The 17,365-nt window shown below is 51.6% G+C and overlaps 2 protein-coding genes across 2 annotated transcripts in view; both read right to left on the bottom strand.

Moving 5' to 3' along the window:
• Positions 1-1,561: 1,561 nt before the first annotated feature.
• Positions 1,562-4,560, bottom strand: Mustn1 (musculoskeletal, embryonic nuclear protein 1). Its single transcript, XM_021182447.2, has 3 exons — positions 3,560-4,560; positions 2,418-2,550; positions 1,562-2,244 (listed from the first exon to the last, which is right to left on the bottom strand). Exons 1-3 carry the CDS (start codon positions 3,566-3,568, stop codon positions 2,138-2,140), a joined length of 249 nt encoding a protein of 82 aa, XP_021038106.1. The 5' UTR covers positions 3,569-4,560; the 3' UTR covers positions 1,562-2,137.
• A 1,373-nt stretch (positions 4,561-5,933) lies between these two features.
• The window catches only part of Stimate (STIM activating enhancer), a 50,496-nt gene continuing 39,064 nt past the window's right edge, over positions 5,934-17,365 (bottom strand). The window contains exons 4-8 of the mRNA XM_021182446.2: positions 16,081-16,202; positions 11,947-12,059; positions 11,275-11,352; positions 10,155-10,304; positions 5,934-8,485 (exon numbers count right to left, since the gene is read on the bottom strand). Of these exons, the coding sequence (XP_021038105.1) occupies positions 8,387-8,485; positions 10,155-10,304; positions 11,275-11,352; positions 11,947-12,059; positions 16,081-16,202 (562 nt within the window). The 3' untranslated portion in view covers positions 5,934-8,386. The remainder of the gene's footprint in view (positions 8,486-10,154; positions 10,305-11,274; positions 11,353-11,946; positions 12,060-16,080; positions 16,203-17,365) is intronic.

The raw sequence follows: 17,365 nt of genomic DNA, 5'->3' as shown, positions 1-17,365 counted from the left end.
ATGCCGCAGCCAGCAAGGGCAGAGTCAGCTCTCCAGCACTGCCCGGGCTAGCTCACCTAATGCCGCAGCCAGCAAGGGCAGAGTCAGCTCTCCAGAACTGCCCGGGCTAGCTCACCTAATGCCGCAGCCAGCAAGGGCAGAGTCAGCACTCCTGGTCTCATGCTCTCCAGCAGAGCCAGCTCTTCTGCGGTGTGCAGGCGAGGGGCAGGGCCTGGTCTCCCAAATGCTGCAGTAGATGAGGCACAAGGCTAGTTCTCTAGCTCCCATGACCTTGGGACCAACTCTCCCGCCTGCCATAGGTGGGAAGGGTCAAGGGGTGGCATCTCCCCCTTGCCCATGCCACCACATGGCAGACAAGTGGCAGGGCTCCCATGCTCACACCCTCTTGGCTTGCTCACCTGCGACCCACCCCCACTCCAGGGTCAGCTGTACTGCAGTGCTCAGGAGAGGTGCAGGGTCTGATCTCTGGAGTGTTGTAGCCAGTGAGGGCAGAGCAAGCTCTCCCTCCCTCTCTCATGAGTCCAGGGCCATTTCTCCTGCCTGCTGTAACTTTCAAAGGATGAGGTGGAGGTGGGGGACACCTTACCCTCACCCACTAAGTACTTTTTTTTTTTTTTTAAATAACAGACACTGTAATAAAGCGAACAAATATTGAGTACTTGATGCAGCTGGAGTTGATGTCCCCTGGTGGCCCTGGAAAGTCCACTCCTGAGTCTACGGACCCAGAAGTGTGGCCAGCTGCTGGTGTGTTGTCTATCATCAGTGTGGTTTACCTCAAGGCTGGTGGCATCTGTCCCTAGGACAGGGCATCGGAGACTTTGAGGAAATTTCTGTTGCTTCTATGAAAACCCTGCCTTCCCTTGCAAGGCTATGGTCAGAGGCCACACTCCTGTGTGTCTGTTCACCCTCCAGGCTCTGGATGGGAGTGGGGTTGGAAGGTACACAGTTCTGCTGGGAAGGACATTATTAAGAGGTCCAATGAGCAAGTGCTGGCTCTGTCCCCACAAGACATCTGCTCCTCTGGAACCCAGAGGATAGGCCCAGCCTGGAGCCAGAGCTACCTGCCCAGGGGTCACAGGAGCTTCCCAGGGGAGTCATCCATGAGCCAGGCCCTATAGGTCTGCTCTCAGGAGCCATTATTGGCCTGCCTGGGTTCTTGCCATTCTAACTGGGCAAGCTTTTAGCTTCCTCAACCTGACACAGCAGACATAGGACACAGGTCTCAAGAGACAGATGGCACACAGCTAGGAACCTGGTGTTCTCATACCCGGCCACCATGCTGGGGGGCAGGACATGGTTGCTGGGGAGTCCTGGAAACTCACGGCCACTGGCCAGAGGAGCCACACCTAGTTTGGGCTTTGAGATGGAGACATACAGTCCAGAGACACCATTGGCAAAGGTGTAAGGATAATGGGCTTGGAGGACCCTGGAAACACTGCAGCACCTTCTGAGGCAGGCAGAGGGAGCTCGGCCTCCAACAAGGTCTCTCTGTTACTGAAACCTGCTTTATGCCATAGACATGAACTCAACTCTCCTGCTGTGCATGATGGGAAACCGAAGGTTACTTTTCCATTTCATTTTTTATTTTAGGTACGTGAGTATTTTGACTTACAGGTATACCATACATAATGCAATGCCCGCAGAGGCCAGAAGAGGGTGGCAGAGTTCAATGGTTATGAGCTACCATGTGGATATTTGGGGACTGAACCAGAGTCCTCTAAAGAAACGGCAAATGCTCTTAGCTATGGCACCATCTTCCCAGCCTAAAACAGATTTAGGAAGAACTGTCTTCTACATCCATCAGGAAGTCCGCGCCAGGACTCCGCGGCTAAGGCTCTGCCTGGAACACCTCAGTGGTTCTGAGAACATCCCTGGCCCACCTCAGAGTCCAGGAAGGGCACCAGATATGCTATGTCCCCACACTTCCCTCTCTTCTGCAGGTAGCGGCCATGGCAACGTCCCAAGGCTGGGGACATTGGGCATACTCTTTATTGGTGTTTCCAAGGGCTAGGGTTGTGGGAGTCATGATGGTTCAAGAGACAGCAGAGCAAAAGCATCTTCCAGCATTACAAAAAAAAAAAAAAAAAAGTTCGTGGGGAGGCTCCTGTGTCCAGGTGGATGGTGCAATGTGCACGTCTCAGCCAAACACGCTCTTGGCTGGTCCCTCTTTGGGCTTCTCAAAGACTGTCTCGGTGCCTGTGCGGTTGCGGCTGAATACTGATGGGGCAGCTGAGCCGGCTTGCTCTGTAGGCAAGAGATGGAGGAGGTGACATCAGGGGCCTAAACTGGTCTCAGGGGCAGGGCTCCCTATGTTGCGTGCAGCCCCTCCTATGCCCAGAAACCCTCAACACCTCTTAGCTACCACCAAGGGGATGCTTGTGTCTCCAATTCTACCACACGTCCCTGGGGACACTCACCGTAGTCCCGCATGACCTGGTATGTCTTAGACTTGATGTCCTGGTTCTTGGCCAGGTTCCCTCGGGCCCCCTTCAGGTCTTCTTCCTTCACAGGGGGGCGCTTCTTCTTGATGGGGCCTTCAGGAGTGCCAGCCTTGGAAAGTCGAGAGCCTTACAATTCAATGCCTTGAGATGAAGACCCCCCCTCAACTTTGGCGGGGGTTCCTCCTTCCCAGGTTTCCAAATTAAGCCGATTCAAAGCTCACTCCTCTCCCAACTGCAAGTCCCCACCACCTCCCTGCCTTCTTAGCCTGACTTGGACATCTGACCTTTCCCCACAGACAGGGAGGGAACTCCTGGGGGTGGTGACCACTGCACCCTCACACTGGCCTGTTTGTCAGGCCGAGTTCAGGACTGGACACAAGGGCGGACAGCAAAAAGATGAACTTCGAGACTGAGGAGCCCCAGGGAATCTCAGGAATTCTAAGATCTGTTCACAGAGTTGGTGAAGTTCGTACAGACTGCCCCACCCTCCTTTTCCTAAAACAAAACCATTGATGTTTACTGTGTTTGGGGAGGGATCAGGGTAGACAGCCATGGAGAAAGGAGCAAGGATGACCTTGCTGTTCTTGCCCAGTAGAGCCGGGAAAGACAGACTTAGTGCTCACCCTTTCCCACCACCCGGGCGGGCGCCTGGGAGGCTAACGCCTGATTCTTTCTTAAGCCCTGCAGGCAGGTGCAAGGATTCCCTCACTCAGCCTGGGCTGAGCTCCCGGGGGAAAGGCAGGCCTGCAGACACACCCTCACAGGGAGATAGACAGCTGTGATCTTTAGGTATAGCCTCCGCCCCTCATCCTTCCTCCAGATTACAAATGTATACACATCTGGACACACTAAGCCAGCAAGGCTAGCTCCCTCATCCCCATACAAAGGCACACAGTTCCATATAAGCACTCCCCACCTCCACCCTCTCACACCCCTGAAGTGTCAAGGCCTTTCGCCAGAGCCTGGTGAGACCCAGGGTGTCCAGAGGTCAGCCTGGAAGGGCCACGGTGTCTGTGGTTAGCTTTGGCCTTTACTTCAGAGCAGGCACTATTAATTAGTGCCCAGCCTTGCCCTCACAACTTCCTTGGCACCAGATAGTCCCCTCTGGGCCTTCTTACCTCGGACATGTTAGATGCCAAGCAAGCTCTCTGTTGGTAACTCTCTGGCAGGCAGTAGCCACAGGAAAGGATCTGCGTGGAGCCTAACCCTTGGGAACTTATATAGTCTGCTTGTGCGTCCTGGGTAGTCACTCCCCTCCTTTGGAAGCTCTCAGATGATTCAGATCCACGCAGCGACTAGCTGGAGTTTATTCTTGGCGATGATGGGCAGCTGCCCTGGTGAGAGGAGATGGCCGCAGGGACCCCGCATCTCTGGGGACAGCTGCTTACTTGAAGGTGGGAGGTGCTGGCACTGTTGTTCACAGACTGTGTTTATGAATGTGAACCCTGGAATGTGTGAGACAGCCTGCCCAGGCTGATTGCAAGAACCCATCCCAGTGGCAGGGGTGGGAGGGGAAGTCTCTGAGGAGAGGGAGGGCCCTGAACAAGGGTGGATGCTCTAAGTTTGTTTAGCTTTCTCTTCTACTCCTGGATTCCACTGGAAATAGATTTTCCATCCCAGCACATTAGCAGGGGAGAAACTTCCTTTCTGTTGCTTGGAAGCACTTCCTCATGGTGAGCACAGCCAACTCAGAGTGAGTAGCCAGGAAGGCCGAGACCCTGTGGAGCTGCCATATCACAGTCTTGTTGATGTCCTGGTCCTCTAGCCAACCCTGGGACAAGTTTAATAAAGAGACAAAGCAAGGTACAGTATAGGCCCGGGAGGAGACCATGCTTGCTAGTAAAGGCCTATAGAGAGCTTCTGCCTAAGATGGACACTTGGAAGCTGGCTGGCAGGACTTTAGAGGACAGGGGTGAATGCCACTTCAGCTATTAAGCTGTAGTAAAAAGTAGAGCTCCCTTGGAAAATCATTTAGCAGCCCCCACTATCTTCATCTTTGCATGGAAAGATCACTGGTGGCAATGCAGGGACCCTAAGGCTGAGGTGGGCTGTGGTAGATGTGGGTTGGAGGTTTGTCTTAGACTTCTCTCCACTCCCTCCAGTCTACAATGGACATTATTTTTATCCCTGAAGGCACCAGGCAGATGAAATTCAACCAGGTACTAACAGTTATCCTAAATGTCATTCCATAGCTGTTGTGCCTCGAACTCTATCCCATTCTTTGTTCTGGGCTCCCAGTAGGTCAGTGTGGGCACCATCAGGTCTATAAGCATGGGCCTGAGCAATACCCATGATTCCCAGGGGAGGCCAGGCCATGCCTTGTGAGGAGTACCCACAGCTGGCTGACTAGGACTAGGCCGACCCAGGAGGAAAAGTGGGCTAGGCTCATCAGGATGATGGCTAGACCACGCTAGGCTCCTTCCATTGCAGACTCTGAGCCCACAGCAGCCAAGCCATCAGGAGGTTCATTAACCCGCTGAGTTGGTTGTGAGTTACAGGGCACAGGGCACAGAACCAACGACCACACAAGTGCTGGGTTTTTTCCTCCTTTTTCTTCTTTTTTTGTAATAAGATGTGAAAATTTACTGTAAACCAGTTTACAATGGAAGTACACCATCTTCTCTTTCATCTAAAAAATGTGGTTTTGTGACCCATGCATGACATCATGCTTAAATGTCACTGGCAGCTGAGGTGGGATGGTTTCTGTGACTCATGACTGCTTACACAGCCTTGATTGGCAGCTGCAGTCAGTCATAGGTCTGACTTCTAAGTAAACCCAGGAAAAGAAAAATTTAGAACTAAACCAGGTAACCAGTCCACCAACCAATCCACTCACCCACTCAGGACTCAGGGTGTTCAAAGCAAGGCTGACCACAGGCCCCGCACTACGAACACGTCTCCCATCGAAAGTTGTGGGAATCTTCATTTAAGAGCTAGCTCACTTCGGGGGTCGGGAGGTGAGGTGGCAAACACCTTTAATCTCAGCACTTGGGAGGCAGATGCAAGCAGATCTTTGGGTATGAGCCCAACCTGATCCAAAGAGCTAGGTTCAGGACAGCCAGGACCACACAGTAAAACTGTCTTAAAAAAAAAAACAACAACAAAACTAGACTAGGTTACGTTCTATAAGGTTTGCTGCCTGGCAGGAGGGACCGCCTGGATCTGCTCCTTCTAGGTCTTGGGGCACCTTTCAGATGTGCATCCTGAGCTGTAGCCAGCAGGCCTATACTGCCAAAGAGAAGTTACAACTTGAATTTGAATCTTTTTGTTTTCCCCAAGAAAGGAGGCAGGAGAGGTGACATGAACCCACGACTCCTTTGGTGCTCGGGAGTTCACAGTTTAACATCTGAGGCAGGAGGTTGCTCCCAACATGCGCCAGGGCTGAGGGGCACAGAGTCTCGTGCCACACAGGAGCTCACCATTCACCCCTGCCTTTCCCAAACTCCCACCAACAGGCAAAGGAAACAATAAAGCAACCACCATGTCTCTGAGTTAGGTGTCAGCTCTCTCTCATTGGTTTATTTCTGTTAGTTACAACCCCCCCCCCCCAAAAAAAAAAACCCAAAAAACAAAAAACAAAAAACTCTTATGCATCACCTTGGCTGGTAAGCTTCTACCAAGTGCAGCTTGGCCAAGGTACCTATTTGGACAAATCAGATTGACAGCACACCACAGCTAGGTCAGCATTCCACTTCTTGTTTTTTTTTTTTTTGTTTTTCTAGCTCGGTGTTGCCCGCAATCAGCCAGTAAAGGGTCCCACCTCATAAGGCAACTTGGAACAAGTGATGCGGACACTCGTTCCGGGGAGGGGGGACAGCTCAGAAGAAGTCCTGACCAGAACCCTCTACATCCACTCCAGTGAGACAGTGCACCACAGCGACAGAAAGGCCTTGTCGGCCACCGGAGGCTCTCCCGAGGGACGCGGAATTGTATGTGCTTACAGCCCAGGAGTTGCCATCCTTCCGTCCTTAACAGCGTTTTCCCCACCTCTGTGCCTAGCTTGGAAACTCCAGGAGCTTGAGTCTGAAAATGAGGTTTCAGCTCTGAGCTCCAGAGGGATGGCAGGAGTGTGCCCAGCAAAGGCCAGCTAAAGCACAGCAAACGGGAAGGGGACGTGAGGATGACGTGAGCAACACCCGGGAGCTGACCAGCTCACCAGGAGTTCGAGCTCAGTGGAAGCTCACTAGAGAAGGGGAGAGAATGACCACCGCTGAAGGATGGAAGAAAATGGGAGCCGGGACCAAGGCAGGGCCTGGTGGACTCGTTCCAGGTCATGGCCTCCCACAGCAGACTCACTCTTCTCAGTGACTTGCGCTAGACAGTGAGCTGAGAGGGCCACCCAGAGCATAGCCTTCTGTCTGTGACAAGGAAGGTTTCAAGTGGCAGAAGACAGCCCAGGTGTCCTGGGCAAGGGCTAGGGTCACGGGCCACAAGCATATTTAGAGGCTGTATGCTTATGCAAAGCGCACTCTGCCCTAGGCTGAGGGGTTCTGAGGAGAGCTGTCCTCTGTGCTTGTCCCACCTAAGGCCTCAGCCCGTGAGGCGGTGGGTGTTCTTGTGCTCCTTACCACTGACAGGCCATCAGACAGTCCTGCCCTGCTGCTCCCACAGCAGGGACAGTGCCAGGCCAGGCTGGCCCACAGGTAAACCACAGCCTGGCTGAGGAGTGGGTGTGGCCAGCAGAGAGGAGCCAGTTAGAAATGCCTCATACAACCTACACATTCAAACACGGCTCACATCAGTGTCTGCTCTGCTGCAGTTACTTCACAACTTTGTAGGGCATCAATGATAGGCTCTTCCGGCCAGGAAGAGTTCTCCAAACAGCTAAGCAAGCAAGCAGGTGGCAGCTGGTGACAGACCAGGGCAAAGGTTGGCTCTGCAAGCTGCTATACCGGCAGTCAAGGCTGGGGTCATTCTAACACTTGCAATTTAGAGACTGAGAGAGGCAGGAAACCAACAGGAGTAGCCGTAGGCGGTCTTGAGTCCTCTGGACACAAACGTCTAACTCCCGAGTGAAGTTTAACCATTGCCTCCAACACGGCAGCTTGTATGCCCTGGCAGGACTCTGTCTGTCCCCACACTGGACACACAGATCTACCTCAGCAGCTGCCTCCTGTGCAGGTTCTGACCTTAACTATGGATCTGTGAGCACAGATAAGCACTATCTCTCTACCTTCCCACCAGGACTGTTTATCTCACCATCAATGTTACTTAACAATATTCCTGGCTCCAAAACTCCTCATTTTTACCTACCTCCTCCCAGCTCATACCCCATGAAAGGCGAACAAATCCATGTCTTTGGGGATTAAAAAGAGTTTTAAATACAATAGTATGAAAATATAACTTAAAAATATAAAAGTCAAACAGTATACGGAAGACTTAAAAATCTGTTTGCCCATTAGACCCATAGATACTTTGTAGGAAATGAACACATACTCAAAAAACAGTAACACTGTCACAGCTCATAAAACTGGCTTTAGAAATAAAGAGTTACAAAAGCCATTTTGAGTTAAGAAAGCATTCCTGTTCCAACTTGGATCAACCAGCAACTGCTAACCTCAAGCACAGCGCTTGTCCACAAGGCCGGCAGCCTCAGCTCCAGGACCCGCAACAGTCTGTGTGCTGTTTCCTTCCACCATGCCACCTGGTCAGACAGGACAGGGGCTCTCACAGAACCCCTAAGGGACAACAACAAACAAACAAAGCTCTTCGCTTGCATATTTGGTCAGTGTTTGTAGTGCAACTGAGCGGGCACTCCAGCTGCCCACAGCCCCCTCGGGCATGGGTCCTCTTCCCTCTTTTAAGTCACAGTCGTCTGGGGCGGGTGGAGAGCGGGCAGAGACAGCAGGAGGAGCGGAGGTAGAAGAGTAGGGCAGAGAGGAGGGAAGCGACGCTGTTGCTGCAGGGCTGGGCCCCAGGACTGTCACCCGCAGCGTGGGAATGTGTCATACAGGCAGCCCGAAGCGGTGCTTCTTTTTCACAGGTCTCCGGAGGTCCTCCTCGGCGTCAGACTCCTCCATCTCATCGTCAGCTGAGATCAGGATCTGGGGCGGTCAAGAGGCAAGGCCTGAGATTCCAGTGCCTTCTGTGCTGTGTCCTCCTTCGAACCCAGCCCCTGTGGGAGGCCTCATGTCTCCCACATCCTCAGAGGAGGGTTGAGGGAAGTCCCCCCTTCCACAGTGAAATGTGCTGGCCTGTTGAAGCTAGCATTGAAGTCACCACCCCTAATCTGCCACCCCCTACCCAATCAATGCCTTCACTTGGCTTCCAGCCAGACCCAAAGCTGATCAAAGCCAAGCCGGCGCCTGGAATCTCAGGGTTCTGGAATCACCTTACATACACAGTGTCTTTCAAAAGGGACTGGAGTCATCCCAGGGACCAGACAGGCAGTGTAGGTTCAGAGGGGCTGTCTTGAGCCACCTCTGTCATGAAGATGAAGAGGGGAGCGCTCTACCCCTCCATGCAGCCGGGACACTGAGGACAAACTTGTTCACTCCTGCTGCAGCTGCTGGCCTTAGACCTCTGCTTACCACGGGAAGATCTGAATGGCCTGCATGAAGGTTTAAGGGCCCAAAGCCCAGCCAAGCTGGGGAATGTGAACTCCTACTTGAGGGGTGGGACAAACAGCCTCACTACCCTTCCTGTGGACAGAGTCACTTGATGGTTCACGGCTCCCTGCTCTGGCCAATGTGAACTTCACTTAATATCAGAGGCCAGACCATGTGGTTGTGAATGCCTATAAGCATAATTTCTGCTTTATGGCTTTTTGTCATTTGCCAAATGTTGGCCATTTATCAGGATGTAATACAGCCCTATAACCAGAATACATACTTGGAGAAAATTGAGGCTTGCTTTCTAATCTACTCATCATTTAAAACTCCTCCAGCCTGCCCAGGGGTCCCCAGGGCTGGTGCGCATGCTCAGTCAGATGCACTGCACGCATGGTGGTAAACCAACTGTGTGTCTGCTTATACTCATCCTTAGGTCTCAGGGTGGCAGCCGTCTCAGTCACTCTGGGGGTGGCTGGGGGGTCAAGGTCTCACTCTATAGCCCTTTCTGGCCTGGACTCTGCTATGTAGACTAGGCTGACTCCGAACTCACAGAGATCTGAGTGTCTTTACTTTCCAAGTGCAGGGGTAAAGCCATGTGCCACAAGCCTGGCTAATCTCAGCCACGTCTATAGCTCCCACTGGCAGCATAGCTGCTCAGCACTATGGAGTTTCCGCAGACACTGAGGCCCAGGTCACGAATGCTGCAGCCCAAGGGACACACTCCCCTGCCCTGTGCTGTCTGTGCTCACGCATGCCTTCCTTATGTCAGGCACCAGTGGGTAGAGGGAGACGAGGTTACCTCTGTGAGGTTTAGCTAGTCCTATATTTTACAAGTTTTTCCCTTGCTTGTTCATGAAGAACAGGGCTCCAAGTACCTTAACGTTCCCCTGGAGTAAGACAGATCTCACCTTACCTAGCTGTCTCCACCGCTGCCGCAGCGATGGTCTATAGCAAATCTACATACTACATCCTTTTGGCTTGAGACAGCACTTGTGACAGCAGATGTTGGGCTCACGCTAATGAGGCTCTGAGCGACCTGAGCTATTCTTTAGCTCAGCTTCTTCCTTCCCTCTGACTGGCACTGCGAATTCAGGTACAAACTTAAGAGCAGAGAGCCCAAGGTATAATGGCCAAGCCCTTGGGGAGTCAGAGAGGCTCCTACCTCAGACTCAGACTCCTCATGGGATGCTGCCCTTCGGTAGCGAACCTTGCTCCCATTCCTTGAGTCCTGGTTGGCTCCTCTTTCTTCTAGTTTAGCTTTCGTCTTCCCCTTTCTCATGAGGAAATTGTCCACTACCCAGAACATGAAAGCCTGTGCGAAGAGAAAGGTGTAGTCACTCTGGATAAATCAGAACAAAGCAAGCAGAAGGCTCCATACCCACCCCTTCCTCAGACAAAAGAGAAGCCGCACTCAGCCCTGACGCCTCCCAGGACATCCAAGAGAAGTAGCCGCTCTCTTTCACTTGCTGTACTTTTATGATCAGAGAACAGCAGGGTGATTCTTGCTGTGGTCAATTATGGGTTTATTGTTGGGTTAAATGACAGGCAGCCCAGGGGCAGGCGCGGTGCTGCACGCACACCCTGCATCACAGCACTGTGGAGGCAGAGACAGACTCATTTGTGTTTGAGGGCAGCATAGTCTACTCTAGTGAGTTCAAGGACAGCCAGGGCTGTGTAGAGAGACCCTGACTCCAAAAAACAAACTAAACCAAACCAAAACCAAAACCAAAAAACAAACAAAAAAACCCCAAAAACCAAAACACCCAACAAACAAACCAGGCAGCCTGTTTCGGGCCAAGAACCCCAGTCTCTGCCCGTTTTGAGCCTCATGGGTCCTTCACAGGTGGCGACAATGCTGCTTCAGGGAGCCCCCGATCCCTTTAGCGCTCTACATCACTGGTTCTCCACACGAGGCCACTGTGCTCAAGAGCTTCTCTGAGGTCTATACTCAACAGCAAATACCTGGAGAACGCTTTGACCCTGTTCTAGAAGTCACACACTTCACCCACAGGCTGGGATCTCTCAGCGAAGTGGCCTATCAGGGAAGGCAAGTCATAGTTCCTAGGACCCTCTGCCTGAAATAGGGGCCCTAGAGTGGGTACCTGATTTCTGAGGAAGGACTCCTACCAAGTTCAATACTGGTTAGGGGACGGACTGGCTACACAGATAGAAAGGATTGTCTGAGGCTGTAAAGGTGACTTTTGTGTCACACTCAGAGCGTTGAACAGGAAACCTTAGTGGCAGGGTACAAGCTGGGATAAGACACTCAACAAGGCACTGACATTGACAAAGAAGGGGACTATCAGCATGACGATGGCCAGCTTCAGGTCGGGGTTTTCAATTGGATTCAATAGGGCCACCTGCAGAGAGAAACAGACACAGTGAGGAGACACAGGGGCAGCACACAGGAGACTCAGACACTTCCCAAGAGCCACTGGAACAGCCCCTCACACCCATGGCTGCACAGACCCTAGATCTGACTGTTGGTAAGGATGGGTCAGAGCTGCTCTGGGCCACTGGCTCTGGGGCAGCTTCCCCTGTGGACCTGAGGGCCATGGGCTTACCCAGGTATTAGCATGTAGGAGAGTAAAGACCTCAGAAACTGCTCCGTCGCTTCAGCTGAACTGGCAGACACGAGTGTGAAGGACATTGACCAGTGAGACACATTCACAGTTACCAAGTCTGCAGGCTGAGCAGACCAAGCAACACAGCAGAGGGAGCTGGATTTCCATTATGCTTACACATCCCCAAGTTTCATCACCAAGTGCATGAACACCAAGGACAAGAATGACAAACTAACGCTCTTATAAACAGCTGCTACATCAGACCAGACCCAGGACTCACACGCATGGAGCTAAAACAGAAACCAGCAGGCCGGGTGCCAGGGCTGGGGATGACGGGGCTGTCGTTTACTTGGCTTAGCACAGAGCGCAGAAGCAGGGATGGAGGCAAACCTTTTTCCACTGGAGTATGAGAAGGACGATGAAGACCACGGACTTTTCAAAGATCATGATCACGATGTAGAGGGCGCACTGCCCTACCCAGGCCCCGCACTGCAGAGGGTCTCCTGCAGGGACAGGCAGGTGCTTAGTCACACACACCAGGATCTGAGTAGGACACTACCACCCAAGCCCTTTGCAGCTCATTATGAGCCCTCATGGCCCTAGCTGGATCCCAGAACCCTGGCTCTAAGGTACTTTATGAGTCTCTAAAGCTCTACAAATCACCTCATTTCTAAAAGAGGCAGTACTCTGAATAAAGCCAGAATTCCTAATTTGGATATACCAGAATGTTTTTCTTAAAAAAAAAAAAAATCTAGGATAGAGTTAAGGGGAACTAAACTTAGCCCTCACTGCTGGCTCTGTCCACTGGCAGCAGCAGCTGGGTTAAGCAATAGTGCTATTTTATCTGCAGTTGATTTTTCCAGCGACTGCTGCTAACCCCCTTTTCTCTGACACTGTGCCTATAACTGCAGTAATCAACTTCTTTGTCTATTTCCTCCTTCAGGCTGCCCCATCCCCCAGCCTCCCTGCGGTTCTTAGCCCTGGGTAAGATCAGTCTGATCCAGAGAGCCTCAGAGTCCACAAACCCACGCAAAAGAACCACAAGTTAATGGTTTCATAGAATTAACCAAACACAAATTTTGGAGCAACATAGTTCATTTTGGGGGGCCATGTAACACCTTGGCTAGGAGAAAGAGATCGAAGCCTTTAAGACAGGATGTGGCAGATACGGACTGAGGCCAGCGGCTACAGCACAGGCTGTCAGTGGTATGGTTAAGAAGTGCTCGGGAGGGCTCCAACAGTCCAAAATGGGGACCAACTGGACCCTGCAGTGCCTCTAGGGTATGCCAGAAACAGACTCATTGAAGGGTGGGACTAGCCTCTCTAGAGAATGATCGAATGACACGCAGAATCTTAGGCCAGGCCTCCTCAGAGTGGGAGAGTGGGTGGCAGGGCCTTGTCCTGGAAGCTCGGCCAGGGTGACCTGCATTCCACGGACCAGAACAGCAACAAAGTGACATTTCAGGAAGGCTGTGAGAAGAGGACCTGGTCTGGAGAGACATCTCCAGGCACCCATGCAGCAGGCGGCATCCCTGTCTGGGGCTGCAGGCCGAACACAGTGGAGGCAGGTGAATGCCTTTCCACAGCTGTAATGGACAACCAGCAGAACACGTCCCTTCCTCTTCTGGACAACGGCAGGAGAAGGGCGGCAAGCATGCAGCAGCACACTGAGTGCCTAACCTAAGGCCTGACCCTTTGCTCCCACCTCCAGGGCAGGGCATCTAAGCCTCAGCAGAGCACCTGGAAGTGTCACTCTTCCTGGCAAGGCCTAGCAGGAGTTTCACAATGCTTTTGGTAAACCACCTGATCTTACTGAGAACAGGAGAGGAAACTGCTTGCTCAACTCCCAGGCAAGAACAGTAATCACCATCTAGGAAGTACCGCTGGGAAGTGTCCGAGAAGGACTGGGCTATCTGGGAAAGAGCAGACAAAGGACACCATTTGTTCACTGTTGTGAGGGCATTCACTTGCTCAGCGTGCCCTCACTCCATTGCCTAGAACGGAGGCTGTGAGTAACGGAGAAGACAGACTTCAGTTTCCTCTTCTTTCTCAGTTTGTACAGTGCAGCTGCCATGGCCTGTTGTTGTTTTATACTAAAATAAAAATGTTGAAAACCACCCAAGAGAGATAAAAGTGCCCGTGTCCGGCTGATACACCCTCGCTTCCGGTGTACCAGGCCACAGGTCACTGGAGGCGGACTGAGTGGACATGTGACAGCTTGTTTGATTATTTCTGTTCCCTTGACAGTCTTTCAAATGCTCCCTGAAGTTCTGTCTAGAGGACAAATACGGTCAGTAAGCATGCCAGTGTGCCCTGCTTTCTACTGTAGTGGGCAACCTCAGGGACATGGCTTGTTCCGGTAAATTATTCTCGCAGGCTGTTATGGGAATAGGGGCCAAAAGGAAGGAACACGTGTGTGCTGAGAAGCCTCTGGAAGGGAGCACGTGGATGGGCCGGCAGGAAAGCCTATGATGTACTGTGCCACCGAACACTATCCTGTCTTCAGGGCAAGAGAAGCTTGGTCATCAGACTACAGATACCACCTGTGACTCAAAAACTGTTCACCCCTCAAACCAAACAACGATGCTTATGTTTCAAGTCCCATGACTTCTCCTAGGAACCCAACATGCTATCTTGAGAACAACCGCTTCTTCTTTATTTCCCTGAGAGCTGTGGGGCCTACATGGAGTTCCTGGTGTAGAATAATGGTCCTGCAAAGATGTCCATGTCCCAGTCTCTGGAACCCATGCTATGTGCTGTGACCTAGGCAAGGGGAATTCTGGCTGTTAATGGAATTAAGGTTTCTATTCAGACTTTAAATGGAACATCTGGAGTGTACAGATGCACTCAGGTAAGCACAGGGCCACTTCAAGGTGGAAGGTCAGAATGTTATACCTTGAGAAGAACTTGGCTGCTGGTTTTGAAGACAGAGGGAGAAAATCATAAGCCAGGGACCCAGACAGAACTAGAGGCTGGACAAGGCAACCAAACAACATCTGCATCACTTCTAGAATGACACAACCCTAATGCTGCCTTCATGTTAACCCAACAGAACTGTGTTGGACTTTTGAAGGGACCACAGATAAATCCACTTGGGTTGTCTTAAGTCACTAAGCTTGTGTTGATTTCTTACAGCAGCGCAGAACAACAACCAACAACTACAATGCCTGCAGGCAGCGGGGAGACAGTCCAGGGAATGAGGACTTGGGGCGGCCCTTGACAAAGGGACGTTTTCTCTGGAGACACTTGAGGACTCTGGTTCCCAACACCAGTGACTAGATTAAGGGGCTGGGCCAAGAGGACAGGGCTCACACAAAGCCACTGCCGCTTTCCCTTCTTTCCATCCTTGGGGAGGAGGCAGGCAAAACTTGCTTGAGAACTGGTGGTGTAGGGGACCAGACCTGACCCCTGTTCTCAGTCAACCATTGACTGTGAGAACGAAACAGTATCACTGGTCAGCTACTGTGTATCTGACAGCTCTGCCTTCCAGACAGGGATCTCTATAGCTGAGGTGCAGGTGAGCAGTGCTGGTGGCGGTCATGGAAGGTTTTAGGACCCCTGGTGCAGAGGACACACAGCTCACAAACGCGTCCTGACCGGGTACGTCACTTACGTCACTTAACTCCTTAGTTGCCTGTTTTATAAAATGAGAATGACGTCAGACTGGTCCACATGTGCTGTGGCCATTTCTGTCCCGCAAGCTGAGAACTCTATGGGTTTGGACATCTCAGAAGCCTCCTTCCCTGGAGTCCTGAGGCACATGCTATGTTGGGCCCTATCTTAAGTCACTGACTCATTGGCATCAAGTAACAGGCTAAGAAAAGCCCTCCCCTGAACTCATACTCCCTCACTGAAGACAAACAATTACTTAAGATTTCTAGAAATACCCAAGGCACTCCACAGCCAGCTCCAGCAATCATGTGCCCTTTTAAACTGTCATTCTCTCAGAGGCCTTCAGGCACCTAGAAGACAGTAGGTCTCTGGGCCCAGAGCCATGGCATGGAAGGAGTGTGGATCCAGATTGTACACACTTGTCCTGGCACCCTCTTGTGGTGAGCTCCTAACACTGCTCCTTAAGAGTAGCTCCTCACCAGGATCACCTCACTAGGCAAACGTTCTAGCAGAGTAATCCGGTGACAGGACAATCGCAGGTGTGTAGCAGAAAGAGGGACAGGCTTTCACCTCACTGTGGACAGCCTTCCCAAACAACAGCTGCTCCCATCTATCTGATGTGGTGGGCAGGGGACATGAACTCTTTGGGAAGCTCAGCAGGACGAGGTGGCCCTGCAGCCCTGCATGTGGGACCAAGTGCCTCTGGGGGAAGGGCTGTCTCCTGGCTTCTGCAATTCTTTCCCCCCACAATGGAGATCTTGGCAGTGAAGTACTTGCTCCCAGCTACTAGGAAAGTGAGTCTCAAGCCTTAAAGTGAACTTCTCTATGTCCACACAAGGAGACAGTGAACAGCCCAAATCCTCCTGACTTCAGAGTCCCCAGCAGGCCCTACCCAGTGTTCCTGGACATTACCATATTCTCCAAAACGCAGGGATTCCCACTGCTGCCACTCCACCAAGACACCGACGGCGCGTACACCCACATAAATGAGCAGCATGCCTACAGTGGCGTCCAGAAGAAAGTTGATGAGGTACCTAGAAAGAGAGGCCATACCAGCATGGTCAGGGAATAAAGCCACTAAGCTGTGGCCTCACTGTGGCACTTACCAGGGTCCCAGATGAAGGCTAACAGACCCAGCCTATGTTTGGCTTTACTGAGGGAGAGTAGTACTCCAACATATATTTATGCAAGAGACTACAGAATGGTGGCTTCCATTTCCAGGAGTCTGAAAAGGTGCTAATATTAAAAACTTGAAGAACAGGAAAGAGAAGGACAAAGAAGCTTTATAAACTTCAAGTGTATGTGCCAAGGCCAAGATTCAACAGAAGACAGCACACCTGGAAGTAGCTAAGGGAACCGAGGAGAACAAATCCCCATCGGCAACAATAAGTCCATTGAGTGGTTCTGTTCATCCCGGTGGTTCCAGGCCGGGGGAGGCGGTGTAACTGTGCCACTCACTTTCCTAGGGCATTCAAGGAAAATGGTTTCTGAGACTTCTTAGGCAAATCCCTGTCTGTAACCACGTGTGCAAACAGTATTTTTATTTTTTATTTTTAGTGATGGAACCCAGCACTGTGTATATGTGTGTGCGCGTGCTAGGCAAATGTTCTATCAGAGCTACAGTCCCAGATGTGACTTTTATACTTCAATGAGAGAGTTCTGCTGCCCCAAGAAAAGGCCAGAGGATTGGAGAAGGGAACATGGGGAGGCATGCCAATAGTGACCATTCTTATAAGGCTGGCTTCCACTTTCCTGAGATATAACCTTGTTCTCACCAAGGTAACACCCCTTGTTTACCTAGCCTCCTTCTGCGTAGATCCAGCTGAGCACCGCTGGACACAGGCTCCAGTTACTGAGGCAGACTAAGATGAAAGTGAGGCCATGGAGCAGATACTGACCCTGTGATACTAAAGGGCTTTGAACTCCCTATGGATAAGCTCAAGGACCGTGCAAGACTTGGCTTCAAGGAGCTTTCAAGTTGCTAAGGCTGAGACACTTTATGTAGACCAGCAGACCTCCGCTCCCGTCTGGGCTTTGTGATGTGCATAATACTTCAACATGGGGCCAGCATACTGTGCTTGGTCCCCAGAACCCAGAGCACTGAGAGGGAGGCAGGCAGCTTGTTCTTCCTCCTTAAAGACACAAGGGGTCACTCTCAGACCAGAGTCAGAAAGAATTGTCCCAGCTTCCAAAGCAG

The sequence above is a fragment of the Mus caroli genome, chromosome 14 (assembly GCF_900094665.2).
Source record: "Mus caroli chromosome 14, CAROLI_EIJ_v1.1, whole genome shotgun sequence".
In the NCBI taxonomy this organism is placed as follows: Eukaryota; Metazoa; Chordata; class Mammalia; order Rodentia; family Muridae; genus Mus; species Mus caroli.
The sequence above is the reverse complement of the archived record's forward strand: the minus strand, read 5'-3'. Positions and strand labels throughout refer to the sequence as shown.

Coding starts and splice junctions, on each gene's coding strand:
- Mustn1 (XM_021182447.2), bottom strand. Junction 2,245..2,417: donor CCAGGTCATGCGGGACTACG/GTGAGTGTCCCC, acceptor TCTTGCCTACAG/AGCAAGCCGGCTCAGCTGCC.